General features: G+C 41.2%; 1 protein-coding gene across 4 annotated transcripts in view; it reads left to right on the top strand.

The window, feature by feature from the left end:
* Positions 1-21,635, top strand: part of APP (amyloid beta (A4) precursor protein) — a 269,005-nt gene extending 247,370 nt beyond the window's left edge. For 2 of the 4 annotated variants that reach the window (XM_012640140.1, XM_012640142.1), the window contains 4 exons: positions 1,229-1,282; positions 7,681-7,781; positions 11,349-11,495; positions 20,422-21,635. In XM_012640140.1, coding sequence (XP_012495594.1) covers positions 1,229-1,282; positions 7,681-7,781; positions 11,349-11,495; positions 20,422-20,523 — 404 coding nt within the window. In that variant the 3' untranslated portion in view covers positions 20,524-21,635. The remainder of the gene's footprint in view (positions 1-1,228; positions 1,283-7,680; positions 7,782-11,348; positions 11,496-20,421) is intronic. The other 2 variants (XM_012640141.1, XM_012640143.1) reach the window with 1 other exon arrangement.
* The last annotated feature ends 1,357 nt before the right edge of the window (positions 21,636-22,992 follow it).

Below are 22,992 nucleotides of genomic sequence, written 5' to 3' on the forward strand. Positions count from 1 at the left end.
CACGCCACCAGTCTACGTTAGAAAGGACCGAACCACTTTTCTCTTTTATGTCACCCAAGTGTCCTGCCAGAAATATTTTTTTATATTTTGAATATTGGCTTATTGCCACTTCCCCACCCCCACCCCCGTCCCTGTCAATATGTGGCATCCAAAATCTGTTTGGACCTAAATCTCACCTTCGAATGCCCGGCCTGTGTGCATTAGTACACTGGGTGGTTCCACTGAAGTTCCCAAAAGCCACTCCATCGAGCGCACCTCACCTCCATCAACACCTATGCTTGCTTTTTGTCCCCTTACTTTTACATGCGCCGGGCCTTTCCGAAGGGGCTTTTCCTCCTCCCTCAGCTTCATTTGCTCCTTCACCATTTATTAATCTTCAAAGTCTTGCTTCTTTCTCTCTGCCGGTTTCTTCAAAGACCAGTATAAGTGCAAGGAAATACTTTCTGAGCATCAGAAGCACTTGGGAAATGCGGGGGATGGTGAGCAGAGGTGAAGGACACCGTGCCACCCACGCCACTTGCTTTGGGTCGGACCCAGAACACATGCAAAGGGAAAATCGTGAATGCTGACAAATAGAAAACGACATATCCTCATTTCACACATTTCAGCTGTATGTCAGCTATCAAACGGAAACCAGCTTTTTGACCAAAAAGAGAACGAGAAAGACTGTGGTTTATCTCTTCTACCCTCAAACTAAGGACAAATTTGATTCGCTAAATGGCAGATTAGGTGGTGAAACTTTGCTCTCCCGGTAAATTCGTATTTGCATTTCACCCGGAAATTTAACCAGAGTCCTTTTGTAGTTAATTAACTGTAAAATAAGATAAGATTGAACAGTCGTAAAAGGAGGTATCTTTCAGGTTTTCTGCTGGGCAGGGTATTATATATTTCACTTCTAATCAAAAGCCAAGAAACTATCTCTAAACTAGTTCAGAGGAAAATCCACCCTCTGCGTCCACTCTTCTTTGATGTCGCTGCGTATCCTGGTGAGTGCTTTTATTAGAAAACCAAGGCGCTGGATTGGCACGTCAATAACGATAAGCCTTTTGAAGTGGTGCCCCTCCCGTTCCGCGATGCTTGGGATTAACTCAGCGGTTCTCTTCCAGCTGCTCCTTTTTTGTAACTTGTTTATTGCACATGCTTTTCCCTGCTCTGTGTTCAGGGGCCACAACTTACCATCTCGATTTGTCTCGTTTGCCTTTCTGTGTCTCTCGCTTCCTGTGCCCAGTCGAGCCTGTTGACGCGCGCCCTGCTGCCGACCGAGGACTGACCACTCGACCAGGTACCGGACCCGCCTCACCTCAGCACCTTGCGCTTGAGCTTGAGCAGACATCGTCTCCTTTCTTCATTATGAGCCCCTCTCAGTTGTACCAACGGCAGAACAGAATTCGAAGTGACCCTAGAAACCAAACTTTTTAGCATTCTTCTTTGCCTTTCCTTACATTTCATCTCCCAAGTTGCTAATGAAGTGACCTATTTTTTGTTTCTGAGCTTTCCTATGAAACCTAAAAGAGAGTCCTTCCAACTTTAGTGGGTTTTTTCTTGTGTTTTTTTTTTAAGTGGAGAAGATTATATAGAGTCTGTCCTCAAAAACAGAAGCCCAGACAGATGCAGACTATCTGGCGGTGATTTGGTTACTGCTGGGAACATCTCTTCTTCCCTTTCTTGTTTGGTGTCCAGATGGGGCCTTTTCTAACTAAGCTGGACTCAAACTTCAATCAGTCACTGAAGTAGATATGATTTCCTGAAAATACCAGATTTGGTGTATCTCCAGAGCCAGAAATACTTACTTTTTCTCTTTTGCGGGTTGTACATACTTATTCTCAATGAGTGGCTAAAGTAACACAACAGATGTGTATGCATAATTTTGCACATAAGCCCTTTATTTTTTATATTACTTACAAATCCCATTAACACTGAAATAGACATTTCCTTTTTGCAGTTTCCAAAGCCTTAAGAAGAAACACATTTTCACCCTTTGTTCTGTATTTAGCCTATTCAACTTAGACTTGTGAGTAACGCTGCAGCACTACAGAAGCACGTCCACACCTGGTCGCTACTCCCTGTGCAACCGCACCCAGCTGATAGTAGCCAATGTTTTCAGTGAGTCAGGAAGAAGACAGAAGTTATCGAATTGACAAATCATATTCTGGGAAGATTTTACTCCTAAATAGCACGCACATTCCTTCCCATATTTATTTTCTTCTTTATTCTCGTCATGTCCCCATGCAATAGTCAAGGAACAGGAAATTAACCTTCTTTGAAGATATTAATAACACACAGAGGCCAGCCTTTGCTCACTGATTCAGATACAGTCGGCAGCGGGGCCGGAAGGAGACCTCGTCCCTCTCGCTGCCAACGCAGGCTCCAGCCATGTCTGCCTCCAGCCACGGTCACTGATAAGGACTCAGAGTCCACCTTGTGGCATCTTCGTGCCCTCATGCTGTGATGAACAGTGGCAGCAGAGACAGGAGAGTGACACGTCTTGACAGCTGATTCTGTTGATTTTATGCATCTCTGTCTGTAGGGCTTTTCTGGAGAACTTAAATTACAGTGAGTCAGAGACAGTTTCCATTCTCCTAATGTCCTCCTTATTGTCCGTGTCACGTAAGCGAATTTCAAGGAGCTAGCGGTTGACATTCCTATTCTGTTCGGCCAACTGGTGCGGCCTTAGGTCAGTTCAGTTCTAATTGCAACCAAAACCAGCTCAGGTTGGTCATTTGCCTTGGGACTTTTTTTTCAAGATGCTTCCCACTTTATTTTTAAAAGAAGACATGCTTTTCATCTCCAAGTATAAAATGTGATTTAGAAGCACTCAACCAATTTTATTAAGTTCCTACATTGGCAAGCTGGGCCTATGTGTTCCTTCTGAAATAGCCAGGAAGGGGTAACACCACCAGTTGATTTTCTTTCTCCTTTTTTTCTTTTTCCTAATCTAATGTGAAAAGCACATTTCTATACATTGTCAAACAAAAATAATCTATTTTAAAGGAAGAACTAGAGAATAGTTAGTGGTTTTATACAGGTGGGAGGGAGAAAGTCATCCAAAATCTTTCTTGTAACAATAACAATATTATCTCATTTTGATATTTCACAAAAATCAATGCACTAAATTCTGTGTAGGGTCAAAAGAAATTAAATGGGAAGCTCCCTGCCCTCAGGAGCTTGAAGTATAGTAGAAGGAACACCTTGCCTATTTGGAAAGATGAGATGGAATTTGGAAGGCAAGGAAATACAGAGCAATATGAGTGACGACAGGAATGTTCTGTGATGTGAGCAAATGGAGCACAACCAGGGAACTTCTGGAGATGGGCTTCCAGAGAGGCCGTGAAAGAGTTCAGGCACCTGGCTTGACAGAAAACAAGGGAACAATTCTATATAGCTGAGAGGGCAGCCTAGGCCAAGCTTCCTTTCTTACACTACGAAAGGCTTGGGTTGCACAATATGATAGCCACAGATGAGAAAGAATACTCAGGAAGTGAGGAAGATTCTAGTTAATGTATGAACGGTTGTGAATAGCGATACTTGATGGATATGTGTTAAGACATGCATGTGCTCTATATTTTTGTGCTTGTAGTGAGTCTATAAAGCATTTGGACTAATGTCCCTCCCATGTTTTGCAGCACAGTTTTGGTTCTTTATCATCACATTTTCAAGACCACACACTGGAGTGTAACATGCCGAATTATATCTTTTGACTTTGCAAACTTAGAAAACCCTCCTGGGGTTGTCATACGTCATTAAGGTAGAGGCATTGTTTTTGAGTAATCACTGTTGTCACTCAGAAACAAGTAAGGTTTTGGTTTTTGTTTTTCCTCCACCCAGTGCTATATAATCGTGACTGAGGAAAATGACTTCTTGACTTTCCATATCTGAAAAACCAGAAGATTTTAACTTCTAGAATGTAATGTTAAGTAGGGACCACAGTAGTAACAGTGGTGATTTCTGGGAATAACAGCCATTACAGCTATTCCTCCTGGCTTATTTCCAAAGAAAAATAGACTCTGAAGGAATAATTAGACAATCTGACCAAAATAAAAAAGAAAAATACATTAGTAGGCTCTTCACATGGAGTGGAAAGCTACCCTTCCCGTTATAATGTATGACTGTCCTCCAGTTCAGGTAAAGGAAAACCAGGTCCTTGACCCCAAGCCAAGTGAGAGGTGTCAGGAAGAAGATACCTCTGTTAGCCCCCAGATGCATGACAGGGTCTCCCCACTCCTCATGACTAAGACAAAGAGGGAGCTGGAGCCAGCAGGGCTCAAGATGAAGTCAGGAAAGGCCTATTGTAAGCCTATAAACTAACCCCCTTGCCATTTATTTAAAACTACCCATACCCACCACATTTCATTACATGCTGTATCAGCTTATTATTGGTGATATTCCCTATCCTATGTATGTATGGGCTTATTAATTTTTTTCTCTTTTAGTGACATTTGATTAATGTATAAAAAGTCTTTACTAAATGACTATCCATGCTAAATAGAAATGAACTAGCAAGAGCTCTTTCTGCTGAGAGCCTCTCAAACTACTGAGCTATAAGCATTCATTATTTGTTGTCGTGCAGACTTGTTACATGAATTTGGCTTTTTTTTAGACAAGCTCTCACTCTGTTATCCAACCTAGAGTACAGTCACATCATGATAGCTCACTGTGTCCTCAGTCTTCTGGGCTCAAGCAATCCTCCGGCCTCAGCCTCCCAAGGAGCTGCAAGTACAGGCACACACCACCATGCCCGGCTAATTTTTCCACTTTTTGTAGAGACGCGGTCTCACTCTTGCTCCGACTGGTCTCGAACTCCTGGCCTCAAGCAATTCTCCACCTTGGCCTCCCAAAGTGCTAGGATTACAGGAATGAGCCACCACGCCCAGCCTGATTTTTTTTATTTGTTTTTGGGAGGTTTTTTGACTACCAAAAGTATTGTCAGTATCCTTTTAGAAACAGTGTGGGCTTATAAAATTTTGAGTAGAGAGCTCATTCTTTATTTATTTTTTAGTGTAATTATTTGCCCCCCGCCAATCTAAAAGGGAAAACTATTCAAGAGAGTTTTCTTAAAAATCTCAAAAATACAGTTTCAACTGTCGCAATGCTAGATGCTGATGACAGAAAAAGGGTGAGCTGTAAAGAAATGTGTTTATGTAAGGATCTCGGATTTTAAAGAGCTTATAGAAAGATAAAATTATACAACCACTGAGAATTAAAAGAATGTTAGCATCACTGCCCTATAAAAATAAGGGTCAGGAAGGTTAGAGGACAGAATGAGTTGAAACTTTTGAAAAATGTTAATAATTTTTAAGTAAGAAAATAAATAAGAACAGAGAGCTTTGCAGGTCTCACAGTGGGAAGGGGGGCAGGAGATGAGCATTAGGTCAGTGAGAGGACCAGAGTTAAAGAGATCAGAAAGAAAGGAAAACTGTCCCACTTTGATAGTGTCTTTTTTATCTATATTTGAACTTGTGATAAAAGAAAATTAAAGCCCAAGATAGATCAAGATGAAAAAAGAAAGTACTGCCCTTTATGTTAGTTATCTATTGCTGTATAACAAATAACCTCAGAAATTAGCAGCTTAAAACAGCAAGTATTAGTTTCTTACAGTGTTTATAGGTCAGAATTTGGGGTGTGGTTTAGCTGGGTGGCTCTGGTGCAGGGTCTCACGTGAGGTTGTAATTAAGAGATTGCCCAAGCTACAGTCATCTGAAGGCTCGATTGGGGCAGGTGAGTCTGTTTCCAAGATGACTCACTCAGATGCCTATTCTCAGGAGACCTCAGTACCTTACCGTCCAGCTCTCTGTAAGTCTGCTTGTGTAGCCCCACAACATGGCAGCTGGCTTCCCCCACACCAGGTGGTCCAAGAGAGAGAACAAGAAGGAAGCCTCAGTGCCTTTTATAACTTAGTCTCAGATGTCATACACCATCACTTCTGCCATCTTCTGTTCATTAGAAGCAAGTCACTACTTCCAGGCCATACCCAAGGGAAGGGAGTTAAGTTCTCCCTCTTGAAGGGAATAGCATCAAGAAGTTTGTGGATATGTTTTAAAACCACCACATCTCTGCCCAAGTCCAAGTCCCTATGACTCAGACAAATCTCAAGCTAAGAGAACTGGAAGGTGAAGCAGAGCCTCTGTCCATAGTTTTCGTGGAACGCTGGAGAAGAGGAAAAGAGCTAGGAAGGTAAGGATAGGAAAACATAGTTCTGAAAAGCAGAAGGGAGAGACGATAACTTCACAATGTTCAAGCCAGGTGTACGTTGGCATTGATCATGGGTCTGTTTTTGGGTAGATACTTAAATGGAAGCTTTTTCAACAGTTGGACAAGGAAACTGAGCTATGTCATAACCAGTGTGGATTCCCTAAGTTTTGTCAAATTTTCCTCACCACCTTTTTGTGCAGACTCTGCTGTTAGACTGGCACATCATGTGCTGTGGACATTGTGCATTTCGGGGTCAGCAAGTTGTGTGACAGGTTTCACAGCATCTTGCAGACAAGATTGAAAGAATGATTAGGCCAAGAGCAGGAAATTAGTTCCCATGGGAGCTGAAGGAACTGGGAATGTGTAGCCCAAGTAAGACAAGAATCCGTAGGAACATGTTTCCTCTCCTTTGGAGTCTGATACCTGTTCAAGGTTATAATGTGAAAGGGAAGGTGAGGCTTGCTCTGAGTTGAACCAGGATCAAACGGTGGAAGTTACAGGAACACTGATGTTGGCTTAATAGAAAAAAGGCCGTTCTACTAGGCAAATCTACGTGAAAATGGAGGCAATCTGATATATTCCTCGGTGTTCCAGTGGGAGCTGAGAATCTGCCCCTGGGTGGGAACACTGAACAGGAGATCGTTGTAAAAGCCATTCTCATCCTAAAATTTTGATTTTTGATCATTAAATGCTACAGCATGGAAACTGATATTTGTCCTTTTTACTTTCATTTTTGCGTTCAAAATGACTTTGCATTTTGTTTTTAAGCTTCAGATTATTATTTGGTTAATGAAATTCATGATAACAATTAATGTGAAGAATCATGTAGCAATTCATAGAGAAGGAAGAGTTAGTAGGTTATAAATTCTGTTAGTCCCAAAGAAGCATTTTAAATATTGTGTACTTCAGCTCTTTATTCAGCAGATGAACCAATTATAATCTGTATCTATAACTAGAACACTTAACTAAATAAATTATATAATTTTTACAATGCTTCACTGCATAGCTACATGAACATAATTTATTTGTAATTGGAGCCAAGCCCCAAAGTAGCAGTTTTGTTCTACCAGGTAATTAATGCTCATTTTTAAAGCCTTTTCATATTTTTTTCTGAAGTAATGAGTGCACATGGAAAAAGACACATAATAGGCTAAACAATAGCCCCATATTCTAGGAACAAATCTTTGCCAACCTCCCAACCAACATTTAACTTCTGCTTTTCCCCTTTTCAAAAATTATACCTTGTATTTAAAGGCAGTTAGAAGCCTTAAGTTTAGATTTCTTCAATCTTTAATTTCTTTTTGTTTGAAAATAGGTAGTGGTTTAGGACTTAAATACAGGGTGCCAGTTTTCTTAAAGAAAGTCATGCATCAATTTTCCTCACACTTCAGGCCTAGAAAGAATTTTTTGGTAGCCTTGGTCTCACGATACTACTGTTCATAGGTAAAACTGATTGGTTGTCCTACATATTTTGATTATGATATAATGCAGGTTCTGGGCTGACAAACATCAAGACGGAGGAGATCTCTGAAGTGAAGATGGATGCAGAGTTCCGGCATGATTCGGGATATGAAGTTCATCATCAAAAATTGGTACGTAAAAGTAATTTACCTCTTCCCACCACCCCGTTTACTTTGCCAAATGACCTATTAACTCTTGTTTCAGCCTGTGCCAGAAATCAAACTACGGAAAAGATGAAAACAAAAATAAAATGCTTGCCTATAGGATTACCATAAAAACATAAAGAAAATGAAAAGAGGCTCCATAGCTAGTTCTTTCTGACTGCAAGTCAGCTAAGCCAGGCAGGATTTAAAGTGGAATTCATTTCCATACAGCAGCCACTTTAACTTCCACTCTATTTTCTAGGGAAATAGGTTTATAATAGGTTCATTTGAAGGAGCAGAGTCTCCAGTAAACACATGCAAACGTGACTTGGTTTTACGGAACACTTTTTATAGCCGTTCGCTCAAGTTCCCATCTGTAACTGTCTCCCTTTGTGTGTTCATCTCTCCCTTTCACCCTTCCCTTCCCCACATCCTGTGATTTAAGTTCCCTTGCAAGGGTAAGATCATGGAGTGAGCAGGACCCCGTGATATTCCCAGTAGTATTTTTCATCAAAAAGTTTGGGCAAGGAAGACAACAGCTTACTTTTCAGATGAAATCACTTTTTTTCTGCCCAGTGTCAGAACTGGAGTAAGTCAAAAAGCAACCATCTCCTTTGCAGGCAGCTCCAGTTGTTATATAAAATCCTTTCCCAAAAGCTTAGAAATTCAAATAAATCAAATCCCGGATTATGATAGGGTTCCTTCCATCTTATCAATAAGCGCAGTCAGGGGGTTAAATTAATAAAGAAGACAGTTTTATCACACATTCAGTAGTGAGCAAAAAATGGTAATAAAATTCTCATAGCAATAATATTTGAGAAATACTCTCACTTCTTTTGTTTTTTGTTGGTGTGTGTGTGTATTTCAAGCAGCAAATATCTTTCCAATATTCATAAATAAAGTCAATGAATCCTGTATTAATATCCAACAGAAATGCCTTAAAAGTATTATTTATGCCTCACTTCACTCTACATAATTGAAGCAAATTAAAAACTGACTTGGGATTTGGATTTGCATTTTTAACTCCTGTGGTTTTTTTGTAAAACGACCTTTAGCTTTCTGAAACATGGTTTTTCATTGGCAAGATAATCCAGTATCAATTATTGTAAAATCAGGAGCACTCTTGATTGGGTTAGTGCTGAAGAGTTGAGAGTTGGTGGGGCAGGAAGCTGGAGATCAATGTGCAGATTTGCATTTTCTAGTGCCTGTGTCATATAAACCCATCTCCACAATTGCACTAACTCCTGTAATACGACAGTGATTAATGGCAGCAGCAGCAATTAGGAGAATTAGCTCCCTCTACTGAACTAGTTGATAAGATAATGTACTATAATTAGTGCAATGAATATTACAAAATTACAGTATTTTCTTAAAGACACAGGAATATGTCCAGACTTGCATTTATTCCTGATTACCTCACCCTAGTATCATTAACTAAATAATGATTTGCTTTTTATAAAAATGTAGAGCTAGCATATTTGTTTAGTAAGGGGAATAATTATGAACGGCTTCTAATTTTCTTGCAGATTTACCATGAATAATACACATGTAGAAATTTGCCTTGTTTGCTATATCTTATATTGCTTTTTAGGATTGCTAGGATGTTAGTTTTAGCTACGAGAATTGGTCATTTTACTATCTCGAGGCTATAGTGAAAGAATTATTTAGCAATCTACAGGCATACCTCAGAGATTACAGGACACCACAATAAAGTGAATGTTACAATAAAGCAAGTTACACAATTTTTTTATTTCCCAGTGTATATAAAAGTTATATTTATACTACAGTCTATTAAGTGTGCAGTAGCATTATGTCCAAAATAGCAATGTACATACCTTAATTTAAAAATACTTTATTGCTAAAAAATTCTAACAATCGCCTGAGACTTTAGTGAGTCGTGATCTCTTGGCTGGGGGAGGGTCTTGCCTTGGTGTTGGTGGCTGCTGACTGACTGGGATGGTGGTTGCAGAAGGTTGGGGCGACTGTGACAATTTCTGAAAATAAGACAACAATGAAGTTCGCTGCATTGATCGACTCCTCTTTTCACGAAAGATTTCTCTATAGCATATGAGGCTGTTTGATGGCATTTTACCCACAGTAGAACTTCTTTCAATACTCAAGTCAATCCTCTCAGACTGTGCCACTGCTTTAGCAACTAAGTTTACGATACATTCTAAATCCTTTGTGATCATCTCAACAATATTCACAGTATCTTCACCAGAAGTAGATTCCATCTAAAGAAACCACTTTCTTTGCTCATCTGGAGAAGCAACTCCCCATCCATTCAAATTTTACCATGAGATTGCAACAATTCAGTCCCATCTAATTTTAGTTCTCTTGCTATTTCCACCACATCTGCAGCTTTTGATATAAAATGAGAGGCATGTAGCTCTTCCTTTCACTCAAACACTAGAAGCCATTGTAGGGTTATTAATTGGCCTAATTTTAATATTTCTGTGTCTCAGTGAATCGGAAGGAGAGGGAGAGAGACAGAGGAACAGCTGGTTGGTGGAGCAGTCAGAACTCACAACATGTATCGATTAAGTTCACTGTTTTATATGGGTGTGTTTCGTGGCACCACAAAACAATTAAAATGATAAGATCAAAGATCACGGATCACAGATCACCATAACAGATATAATAATAAAGGTTGAAATACTGTCAGAATTACCAAAATGTGATATAGACTTGAAGTGAGCACATACTGTTTTATAAACAGTTACGAAGGAATGTAGTGCTATAAATATAGCATACTGAATACATTTCTTCTTCACCATGTTCTCCAAATTCTTTTTATGTTTAAGTCGAACAAACAGCTAGAATAAAGCAACATTGTAAATTTTGGTTTCTGGACACAGTAGTAAGGAAGCATGAGTTAAGAATGACTTAAAATTCTAGTTGCCTGTACTTCCCTTTGAAATGACATTATGCTTTAAAAAGCATTATGCCGCTCAAGGTTAATTAGAGTCCTACTGAATTACTGTAGCTAGAAGTAGATAACAAGATGTCTTTTTTCTTTTGTTTAACTCCTTTGCTTCAGAATGCTTATTCCTATGTGTTAAAAGTGTCCCTCCATGGAAATTAGGACATCTGCAGGTTTGAAAAGCATCTAAGAACAGTCACTTAGAGTCATGTATCAGGTCGCCCAGTTTAAACCTGCCGTGGCTGGGAAAACGCTGACCTCCTTTCATCATCATGATCCATGCCTTTCTAGCTTTTGATAGATCCAAGAGCTACCTTCACACTGCTCACCAAATGTTCCACCTGTCAAAGGGTTTCAGGTTTCTGCAGACTTCTGTTTTGACATGTGAGGGGAAAGTAGACTTCTTCTAACTGGGGAAGCCACATGTTGGACATCATTCTATAGACGGTGATTGTCATTCTTAAGAAGTAGAAAATGTGATTTTTTTTTCAAGTAAGCACCAAATACGTGACCAGCCAACTCAAATTTACAGCGGAAGATTGAGTTAGGGCAGAGAATATACTGACACTTTTCACATACCTCGTCCAGATGTCTCCTACAATGACAGTCCTTTTTCTTGATTTGTTTTCAAGGTGTTCTTTGCAGAAGATGTGGGCTCAAACAAAGGTGCAATCATTGGACTCATGGTGGGCGGCGTTGTCATAGCAACAGTGATTGTCATCACCTTGGTGATGCTGAAGAAGAAACAGTACACATCCATCCATCATGGGGTGGTGGAGGTAGGTAAACTTGGCTACATGTTTGCAAGTGGGAATTAAAGGAAGACTAACTGTGAGGGAAATTATGCTTAGCATAGAGCTAAGAATTATCTAAGTGTTTCCCCTTTGGGGAAAAAAAATGATTCCTCCGTGATGTTCAAGTTACAGCTGTTCTTTTCTTGCTTTGGTTTTCATTCATTCTAACTTATTGCAAATATTATGATCAAGGCATTGAGATTGTGTGTTGTTATCCTAACTTATAATTTGTACTGAAATTATGAAAAGAATATAAATGATGATGCATGGTATAAAAAATTATGATGACCATTGTAAATACTTTTTTCAAAAACAATAAAAACAGTATCAGAAGTTAGAAATAAAAATGGAAATGGGAGGTTATTTTTTCCCAAAAAAACCTAAACACATTTCTTCCTGGATTTCTTTTGTCTTAAATAATCTGGCCTCTGAGTAAAACCAGGTAGTAGTAAATGATACTGATTTTCAGTACGGACTCAAGTTTCATAAGAAATCACACTGTACCAAACAGCTCAGCAAAACATGCATGATTGTTGTTTAATATGTTCTTCAACCTCTTACCCTGCACTTACACCTGAAATATCTTAGTTTCAACGTGTTGGAAGGAAGGAAATTTACAGGTAAATTCTTTTTATGCCTTTAAAATGCTGTTTTGTGGGGAGAAAATAAAAAATCTCACAGTACATACAACTTATTAGAAAACTGTCTTTAACTGAGAGTGTGAATTGATACATTTTTGAGAGTTATAGAACTATTAGAACTGAAAGAGATCTCAATGATTGATCAAATTGATCTTATCATTTTGTACATAGAGAGACTGAGGCCAAAACAGAAGTGTTTGCCCAATGTCAAATTAAGGTCAGAGTTCTCCGCATTTCTCCGCATACTACCCATTGCTTTTTCCATCAGAGAAAAGTCCAGATATTTCCAGGGCAGAAATAATTTAAATAAATTAAATTTGTGGCAAAGCCAGGAATCTCATTTTATTTAGCACTTAAATGTCCACAGACTATTTGATTACAGGAGCTGCTGATGGAAATCGGTGTTGAGTCTTATTTCCCTACTGGTATATATATGCTGAAGAGCAGTGTGATAAATGATACCCAGGAAACAACAGGTAGCAGGATGGAAAAGAACTGAGCTGAGAGATTCACAAACTAGAGAGTGGGTACATCATCAAGTTTGGGGCATCGCTCTTTTTGTGGTAGTATCTAAGCTTGTGTCCCTTGAAACAGTGTAAGATGTGTTTTCGTTAGTGTCAGTTTAATTCCATGTTTGGACAAATAAAAAGGTTTTCATACTTGAGTTATTCAAAAGCCCCTTTTAATTTCTTTAATATAATTGTATCTTTTAATGGCCTTGAACTGATGAATCTGCCCACCAAGCAGCTGCGTGTCTGCAGAACGTCTATCAGTCAAAGTCCCTGTGCTTGATGCCCAAGGCCAAGGAGCCCATCTAGGGCTGCCATAGCAGACAACTACAGACCGCATGGATTAAGCAACAGGAATTTATTCCCTCACAGTTCTGGAGGCTAGAAGTCGGAGATCAGGGTGTCAGCAGGATTGGTTTCTTCTGAGGCCACTCCCCGTGGCTTGCAGAGTGCTGTGTGCACATGGCCTTCCCTCTGGGTTTTACTGTGTCCTGGTTCCTCCTTATAGGGACACCACTCATATCGGATTACCTCTTAATTACCTCTTTGGCCCTATCTGCAAACACAGTCACATTCTGGGGTACTGGCAGGTTAGGGCTTCAACAATGGAATTTGAGGGGGACACGATTCAGCCTCTACCGGGGGATCCCCTGGCTGTGTGTGAGACTTACCAGGTACTTTTCTAAAAGGACACATCCCAGGTTCTACCCCAGACCTAGGAAAACAGAAGCCCCAAATAGGAAATTTCTGCAACTAAATGAGACGTGCACTCCAGTTTGAGAATGACGGACGTGTAGTATTAACCCTCCTTCTTTTAGTTCTCTGAGCAAACCTCAGGGAGTAGAAAATGGTATCTCTTGTCTCCCAGATAACTAGTTGGCTTTAAGTGTTCTTCCAGTTGCCTGAGTTAAATGTTTCTTTTTGGTCAGTTACCAAGAAATGTCTCCTTGGACTTGGAATGTCAGAGGAGAAGAAAGTGATGCTTTGACCCAGATTCTGAAAAAAATAATAATAATAATAATTTTTAAGCCAGGAGTTGTCCTTGTAGGAGCAAAATTTGGGAAAGGACAGTGGTTCAGCTCTTTTTATAGACACTCATTTTGCTGTCCACTTGAGCAGCTAGAGACCTTTCTAGATTGAGCACCCACCTCGTTTTGTGTTTCATTTTGTTTATTTCCTCTCATCTCCTTCTTCCTTAAAGAAGGATGTTGTCAAGAGCCTGGAAACCGTCCCCTTTTCCTTTCAAGGCCTTTGTGTCTGTCCATTCCGTAAGCCACCCTTTGTTCAGCTCCATGTCAAGCCTACACAGCAGTGTTCGAATAGAATTCCAGGTAAGGTGACAGTCCCCTTTCCTGTCCTCAAAAAGGTGCAATCAAGCTGGGGTGGTAGAAGTTGGACACCAAGAGCTGTGTCCCACCCCCAGCATGTTCTGTGGCGGGAGAGAGCACTGTGGGGTTTGAGAGCACCGTTTCTCAAACCGTTTCAGCATCTGCACTGAATGGAAGGGATCCTTCTGCGAACATCCTCTGCCTACCTTAAAAGGCCCTCTCACACTCAAGTGTATGCAGATACCTTTGTCTCCAGCTCTGGTTAACCTTCTTCATGAATGAGTAACCCCACTTTACTAAGAACAAAAATGAGTAAATAAACATTTCCAGTTGGACTGGCCTCGGTCGCTCAGGACAGAATCCCATCAGTATGTGAAGATGTCATGCCGGAAACATTAGTCTCCAGGAAATCTCTCATTTTTAGAATGAAAGATTCCTGCAGAAGATCACGGAGATAGGAACCCTAGGGAGAAAAAATGTAGAAATGAAAATGAGCCTAGTATAGTCACGCATCACTTATGGACAGGATGCATTCTGAGAAATGCATCATTAGGCGATTTTATCACCTAATGTTTGAACATCATAGAGTGTACTCACACAAACCTAGATTGTATAGCCTACTACACACCTCAGAGGCGTAGACCTAGGCTATATGGTACCACCTAGTGCTCCTAGGCTACGAATCTGTACAGCATGTTACTGTACCGAATACTGTACGCAGGGTAACACAACGATAAGTATTTGTGAATCTAAACATAGAAAAGGTACAGTAAAAATAGGATATACAAGATAAAAAAAAATGGTACACCTGTGTAGCGCACTTACCATAAATGGAGCTTGTAGGACTGGACATTGCTATGGGTCAGCGAGTGGAGAGTGAGTATGGAAGCCTAGGACATGGCTGCACACTCCTGTAGACCTTATAACACTGTACACTTGGGCTACATTAAATTTATTTTTAAAATATTTTTCTTTCTTCAATAACAAATTAACCTGGGCTTCGTGTAGCATTTTCGCTTCATAAACTTATTTTTTAACTTTTTGACTTTTGTAATAACACTTAGCTTAAAACACAATCATACTGTACAGCTGTACAAAAATATTTCCTTCCCTTATATGTTATTCTATAAGCTTTTTTCTATTTCTAAAAAGAAGTTTTTCCTTTTACAAAACTTCAACATTTCTGTTCAAAAGTAAGACACAAACACACACATTAGCCTAGTCCTGCTTAGGGTCAGGATCACCAAGACATCTCTAGATAACAGGAATTTTTTAGCTCGCCTATAATCTGTGGGACCACCGTTGCAGATGCTGTCCTTCACTTGGATGACCGAAACGTCATTACGCAGCGCGTGACTGTATTTTTATTGGTAGAGTTGTTAGCCATTTGGAAATGAGCAATTGCTCGTTTTTGCTTTTAAAAAATAAGCAATAAATATTGATTTAATGATTTGCTTAGCCAGAAGAACAGAGATTCATTCTGTAAGCCATTAGCCACGCTTTCTCAAGGAGATGAGAGTGCTCTGTTTGCGCCTCAAGCAGTGAAGCAGTAGCCCTTTCTCATGCTGCTTCCTAAATGTGCCCCCCACGTCATAGTATCCCTGTGGTGCCTGAAAATCTTAGTGCCAGCTCAATTATCCACCATTGCTCCTGATTCAATGTGATTCTACAAAGCCCACGGACCCCAGGTTCTGTTTAGTAGAAAATGGCACTTTTCTACACTGACGTACATGGACACTGGATATTTGAAAATATATACAGTACCTCTTTCCACTACTCCTCCCAGGTGGAGACATCACCTTTAATAAGAAGATGGGAGCACAAATTCTCTGTATTGTAGGATGAGAACAAGTTTTCCTTTCACAGATCTGATAACTGAAACACCAGAAGTCTCCCCACCTCCACCCCTGGTCATCTCATTAGTGACCTCAATAAGAAGAGAGTTGCTTATTAGCTTTTACGGAGTTGTGGCATATGACTTTTCCTGAGGAATGTGCTGTCATTCCGGTGACTTGATAAAAATATGTCCTTAGAGGTCCTTTCTTCCTTGCAAGAAGTTGACCCACCAGAATAGAGACCCCTGGCAGCCACTGACGTGGGTGTTGTGGGGCAGTTGGGGAGACTGGTTGGGTTGAGTGGGAAGCAAAGGTAAGAAAAGTGGGGGGTGGGGAGGGACCCAGAATCCGCAGGCGGCTTGCAGTGAACAGCAGGAGGAGAAATGGGAAGATCCAAGGAAAGCATTAGGAATGATTACGAAGGGATAGAAAAGGAGTTCCTGAGCCTGCCTAAAGAATTGCTTGATGTTGGCAATAAACATAATTAACTACTCTACAGTTATACACAAATATAAAGAGATGGCATCATAATTAAGAAAATGAACATATACACAGTTAAGCAGAAAACCAATACTGAGAGGTTACTGGGCGGGATAAATCACTAGTTTGAAAATTTCCTTGCTGTTTTCTTTGCTTTTCTTTTCCTTCCCACATTCCTGGCTCCTTTAATATTGTGAGGCTCTGTTGTGATAATGTGTGCTTTAGTTATCTGAGCTGCCTTCGCTTATCTGGTCCACCTCCATGACCATGGAGCATCTTAGGGTCCAGCATTCTGTGGTTTGGCCTAAATCAGTGCCCATAAAAAGGGACATCTGTCAGTACCCATCCTGCTGGTTACTAGACATGAACATTTAAATGTGGTGTTCTCTGCTCCTCCTCCAAGTAAATACGCCAGAGGTGGTATGATGGGGGAGACCTAGAAACTAAGAGCAGCCAAACAGGATTTTATCTCCGCGATCTGATAGTTGAGCTATAAATTCCTCTGGACATAGTGAAGGACTAAATGGTGCCCAAGAATCAAGTGCAGGAAGAAAGGAGTAGGCAGGGAGGGATGGGATGCATGAGGCTAAGAGGATTCAGAAGTTCTACTCACAGGTACTTCAGGACAGGGCGGATCTGGCTGTTTGGGCTCAGCTCTTTGCAGGGTGTCGTCTGCAGGCGCCAGTGGAAGCTGCGCAGGGGACCTTGGGTCTCTTGGGAAGACACGGTGCCCTGCACCGAGAGCTAAACAAAGACCTAGGTCAGTTACTGCTGCCGTCTGATCCAGGCAGTCAGGGAGAGACTATTTAGAGGTAGTATGCGTGTGTGTTTCCATCCCAGCAAATGACAGACGTTCCGGCCTGGAGGAACGATGGAGATTCTGTCCCTGACTTTGTCATTTTATCATTTCCTTCCAAAACAAGCAGCGCTGGCTGCAGCCTCCCCCAGCTCTGCCTTACAGGAAATGGTATCTCGGTGCTCATGCAGAGGCCAGGTCTGCACAGGGTCACATGGGGCTGGTCTTTGTTCGCATGGTGGTGAACATGTCACTGCGGTAGCCTAGCCATGAGGAGGACGTTGATGAGCCTGCTGGAGAGGAAGGTTGCCCTTACCTGGTACTCTTTCGTTAATGATAGGTTTATCCATGGACAGGAGTACTCAGTTTTTCATTTCTAGCTTTCAGGGGGTTGGAGATTAAAAGACCCAATCCAAACTCTTTAGGTGCCATTTTGTAAAGATAATCCCTTGTCCTAGGGCTCCCGACCCCTGGGGTCTGAGGGCCACGCTGCCGCATGGCAGGAATGACACAATGTAGCTGCCCCCTCAATGGCGAAGGGTACTGAGGATCAGCAAGTAGAACAGAGGCTAAGAAAAGACAGGAGAGTTAGAAGCCCGGAGCACACACCAGCCTCTGAGCCTCGCATCTCTGGCAGGGCTCTCTTAAGTGCTTGGCTTTGGAGTTTGAAGAGGAGAAAAAAACTATCAAATTGCCAGGTGCTCCCTTGCCCTTAATGAATACAAATGATTGTTGACAGCCCGTAGGAAGGTTGATGTGCCTCCTGGAGGAGATGAAAGTACAATATTCCAACTATCAGGCAGCATTATGGTTTTTTTCTGCACTCAGAAACACTCCGTTTGTGCTTGATCTCCTAAGTGAGATAATTTTTCTTTTTTTTTTAAACCCAGCATTCTTTGAAATCTCGCTTACAAAGTGGTACAGAGCAACAAAGATGCCCAAGTCCACATGGCACACTGCTGCAGACAGGATGTTTCCTGGCAAGCGGATGTGGAGAGTGAATGAAATCTCTCATTATTGCTGCTAATCTTTAATGATGGTGTTTTAACTCCCAAGCCTGTGGCTAATTACACAACTGCCGATTAAAGCCAGGTGACCTCATCTGTTGACAACGGTGCAGATCAAAGGAAAGAGGAAGGGATGGGGAAAACATCTGTGAATTACTCCCATAAGGACAGTGATGCTGAGCCTCCGTTTGCGCAGTGTCCTCTGAGTACTAGCCGTGGTTAGAGCTTGTTGGTGGCATTGTTCTAAGAGGAAATGCCCAGGCCTGTCTTAGGAATAACCTGAGGAGGCGGCTGCGGAACTCAGGCAGACCTGACAAGGTGGCAGACGGAAAGGCTCCACAGCGGCATGCCGTCTTGTCCACGAATGGGAACTGAAGGGCACGTAATGGAGGCAACACTCTGTCCCAAGGGATGAGGGGGCTGCATGTCTCCCTATTCCAGCTGCCTTGAAATCAGCCAAGGTCATAATTTTACCTCCTGCCCAGGGTAAAAAGAGTGAATCCATCCGTGAAGTGGGGTCGTACAAAGTGACCGTGGGGGAACCTGATTATTTAATACATTGACAGGTCTTTTAGTCGGGTTATTCATTAGCCAGTGTGGTCTATTCATGGCATATCCAGCTCCATCCCTAGACCTGGTGTCAGTGTGGACACCACGTGCTCTCTGGTGTTTTTCCTTCACTGGCTTCAGGGTCGACGCTGTGTGGGGTCAGAACCATTCCAGATTGGCTGTGTCAGGGGGAAAAGCTGCGTAAGGGGCCAAATGTCACTTGGCAACACTCAGCGATGGAGAACAGGCCTGCAGTGTTCTCCTAGGAATGATGTGGACAGCCCAATTTGATTGTACGCAGAATAGGAACTATCCCTTTGAAGGAAAATCTTCTGTATGGTACAGCTTAACTTTTCTATGCAAAACATACTTCTGATGACATTTGTGTTTATTCTCTTCATCTTCCCATGGTTTTGCAGAAGAGAAATTTTAAAAGACAAAAACTAAACTTGTATTCGTTTGGTAAAGTACCTCCTCTCTTTTGTGCACTGGGAAAGGTATAACAAATATATTAGAAACAAGAACAGCCACTGCCCACATTACAGGGGTAAGTACCCTGCCAGATCCTCAGAGAATAAATGCCCACATAGCTCTGTGTAACCACGACATGCGGAGGGAGAAGTTTATAATTACTGGCCTGACATTAGAGGTAAACCATCATACTAACAGAGAGGATCTTTTGAACCTTTAGCTGAACATACTTCTATAGTATATTAATGCTCAGTTTAAAATATATATAATCTGGCCAGGCACAGTGGCTCACACCTGTAATCCTAGCACTCTGGGAGGCCGAGGCGGGTGGATCACTCCAGGTCAGGAGTTCAAGACCAGCCTGACCAAGAGTGAGACCCCGTCTCTACTAAAAAATAGAAAGAAATGATCTGGACAACTAAAAATATTATATATGGAAAAAGTTAGCCGGGCATGGTGGCGCATGCCTGTAGTCCCAGCTACTCGGGAGGCTGAGGCAGTAGGATCCCCTGAGCCCAGGAGCTTGAGGTTGCTGTGAGCTAGGCTGACGCCACGGCACTCACTTTAGCCCGGGCAACAGAGTGAGACTCTGTCTCAAAAAAAAAAAAAAAAATATGTATATAATGTATATAAGAATCTATAATCTAGATTCTTCTTTTTTCCTGTGCCAAATAATAGCCACTTTGGTATACATATAGCATTATTTTAACTAAATGATTCTCAGACCTCTTTAACATGTTAACACACAGTAAAATCTAATGCAAACAGGGACAGATTAAAATGAGCATGGGAAGAAGTTCAGCAGTCCAGGAGGTTGCATATTTTTTCAGCATAGATTGAGTCACCCAAGATACAGTCTGCTTTGCAGAATCTCTCCACGATACTCTTACCACCATTTTCAAGTAAAACAGGCTTCCATCGCAGTAAACAGGCTTCCATCGAGGCTGTTTGTCCTTTATTAAGCCAACAGGGAAGAAAAAGCTACTTATCGCGCTCGATTTAATCCAGTTTCTGTTGGGTTGGGGAATAAAAGCCACCAATGAGCTCTTGGCAAGCCTGAGCCGGCGCGGCACGGTTTTCAGCGCCACCTGGTGGCCCGATGGAGCATCTGCGCAACTGGTGGGCAAAGGCGTTCTGCTGCCAGATGTCAAAGTGAGAAAAAAAAGAGGAAAAAATCCTCTGTGTTCCACAATTGTGGCAAAGAAGAGTATTGTGCACCTTACCTTTTTACCGCTTCTACATGTGCACTCTTAAAGGACTTTTTTTACTCAGTTCTCCTCGTCCTTGCTTTTCAGGTGGACGCCGCTGTGACCCCAGAGGAGCGCCACCTATCCAAGATGCAGCAGAACGGCTATGAAAATCCAACCTACAAGTTCTTTGAGCAGATGCAGAACTAGACCCCCGCCACAGCAGCCTCCGAAGTTGGACAGCAAAACTATTGCTTCACTACCCATCGGTGTTCATTTATAGAATAACGTGGAAAGAAACAAACCCCTGTTTTATTATTTACTCATTACCGCCTTTTGACAGCTGTGCTGTAACACAAGTAGATGCCTGAACTTGAATTAATACACAAATCAGTAATGTATTCTCTCTCGCTTTACATTTTGGTCTCTACACTACATTATTAATGGGTTTTGTGTACTGTAAAGAATTTAGCTGTATCAAACTAGTGCATGAATAGATTCTCTCCTGATTATTTATCACATAGCCCCTTAGCCAGTTGTATATTATTCTTGTGGTTTGTGACCCAATTAAGTCCTACTTGAAATATGCTTTAAGAATCGATGGGGGATGCTTCATGTGAACGTGGGAGTTTAGCTGCTTCTCTTGCCTAAGTATTCTTTTCCTGATCACTATGCATTTTAAAGTCAAACGTTTTTAAGTATTCCAATTGCTTTAGAGGATTTTTTTTTCCCCATGGTTGCATTTTACTGTACAGATTGCTGCTTCTGCTATATTTGTGATATAGGAATTAAGAGGATACACGTTTGTTTCTTTGTGCCTGTTTTATGTGCACACATTAGGCATTGAGAATTTGAACTTTTTTTTGTCCACATATCTTTGGGTCTTTGATAAAGAATCCCTGTTCATTGTAAGCACTTTTACGGGTGGGAGGGGGGAACGCTCTGCTGGTCTTAAATTACCAAGAAATTCTCCCAAAAAATTTTCTGCAGAATGATTGTACAGAATCATTGCTTATGACATGATAGCTTTCTACACTGTATTACATAAATAAATTAAATAAAATAACCCTGGGCAAGACTTTTCTTTGAAGGATAACTGGACATTAAGTAGTCTTAAGTAATTTTGGGTGTGGGGATAAAGAGACAGATTCAATTTCCTTTAACTAGTCTCCAATTTTATTTATGATATCAAAAGAAGATGAAAATGGAAGGGACAAATAAGGGAATGGGGAAGGCATGTCTGGACAAACACTTCTCTAAGATTTGTCTTCAATTTGTATAAAATGGTGTGTTCATGTAAATAAATTCATGCTTGGAGGAGCGCCATTGTGCTGATGTGAATGATTCCATGGTCGCAGTGTTGGGTATTTAGTGAACTAAAGACTAGTAAGAAATCCTGTGTCGAGTATCCACACCTATTGTGGATTAACTTGAATTAATTCTTAGTTGCAAGTCTGAGCAGGAAATTGGGGATCTTATTTACTAGCATCTCCCATTGCTGGTAAAATGTTTCATTGACCTAATTAACAGTTTCCACCTGGACTAAATATTGTGCTGCCATATCTTGGTCCTCAAGTTTGTCCCAAACTTGACAAAAGAAAAAAGTTCCAGGGAAATGAAAATTAAGACCAGATGATAAACAATTATCTTTAAAGCGGGGTTTCTTAAGCTAGGCACTATTAACATTTTGTAGGGAATAATTCCTTGTTGTGGGGAGCCGTCCTGAGCATTGTCGGCTATTTACTTAGCAGCATCTACCCACCAGGAATCAAAAGTGTCTCCAGACATTGCCAAATGTCCCTTGGGGCGGGGGGAAGTCACCCCCATTTGAAAACCACTGTTCTATAGTTTAAAATGTCATAGGTACATAATTTTTCATTAGGAAAGCCTATCTATTTTGTTAATAGTTCAGGATGCTGTAACAGAATACCATAGACTGGGTGGCTTAAACAACAAACATTAATTTCTCACAGTTCCGGAGGCTGGAAGTACAGGATCAGGTCCTCTTCCTGGTTCACAGATGGCCGCCTCCTCGCTGTGTCCTCACAGGATGGAGAGAAAAAGCTCCATTCCCCTCATGTACCCTCAAGGCCTAATCTAACCCTGATTACCGCCCAAAGTTCCCACGTTCACATACTATCACTGGGGATTAGGGTTTCAACATAGGAATTTGAGGGGGGACACAAACCTTCAATTCACAGCAATATCTGCTCTTCCAAAGGTCTGAGAACACATTGACCCTGTTTTTGCTGTGTTGTCCTTGGTCTCAGGTGAACACAAGATTCAGCCCAGTGCATTTTTGTTTAAGATTGCAACCTTTGAAACTAAAACACTAAGCCAGAAAATTAATCAAAATCATTTCATCATGTCACTCTGCAGCATGAATGAACAAACTCATTTAAAACTCATCTAAGGGTATCCTGTTTTCGTGAGACTAAAACGTTCATATCCCTCGCCCTGTTAGGGACGATTAGACATAACTGCTACGTGACAGTTTAAATATATAAGCTACAGTTCCATTTTGCCTGACCCAAAGACAAGTAGCTAGCTAGTTTGGGGGGGGGGGCGGTGGTTAACCCTAATATAACGGTAGGTTTTTCTCTTGGAGACAGAGTCTTACTGCCACCATGGGTAGAGTGCAGTGGCATCATGATAGCTCACTGCAACCTCAAACTCCTG

The sequence above is a fragment of the Propithecus coquereli genome, unplaced genomic scaffold (assembly GCF_000956105.1).
Source record: "Propithecus coquereli isolate 6110/MARCELLA unplaced genomic scaffold, Pcoq_1.0 Scaffold149, whole genome shotgun sequence".
In the NCBI taxonomy this organism is placed as follows: Eukaryota; Metazoa; Chordata; class Mammalia; order Primates; family Indriidae; genus Propithecus; species Propithecus coquereli.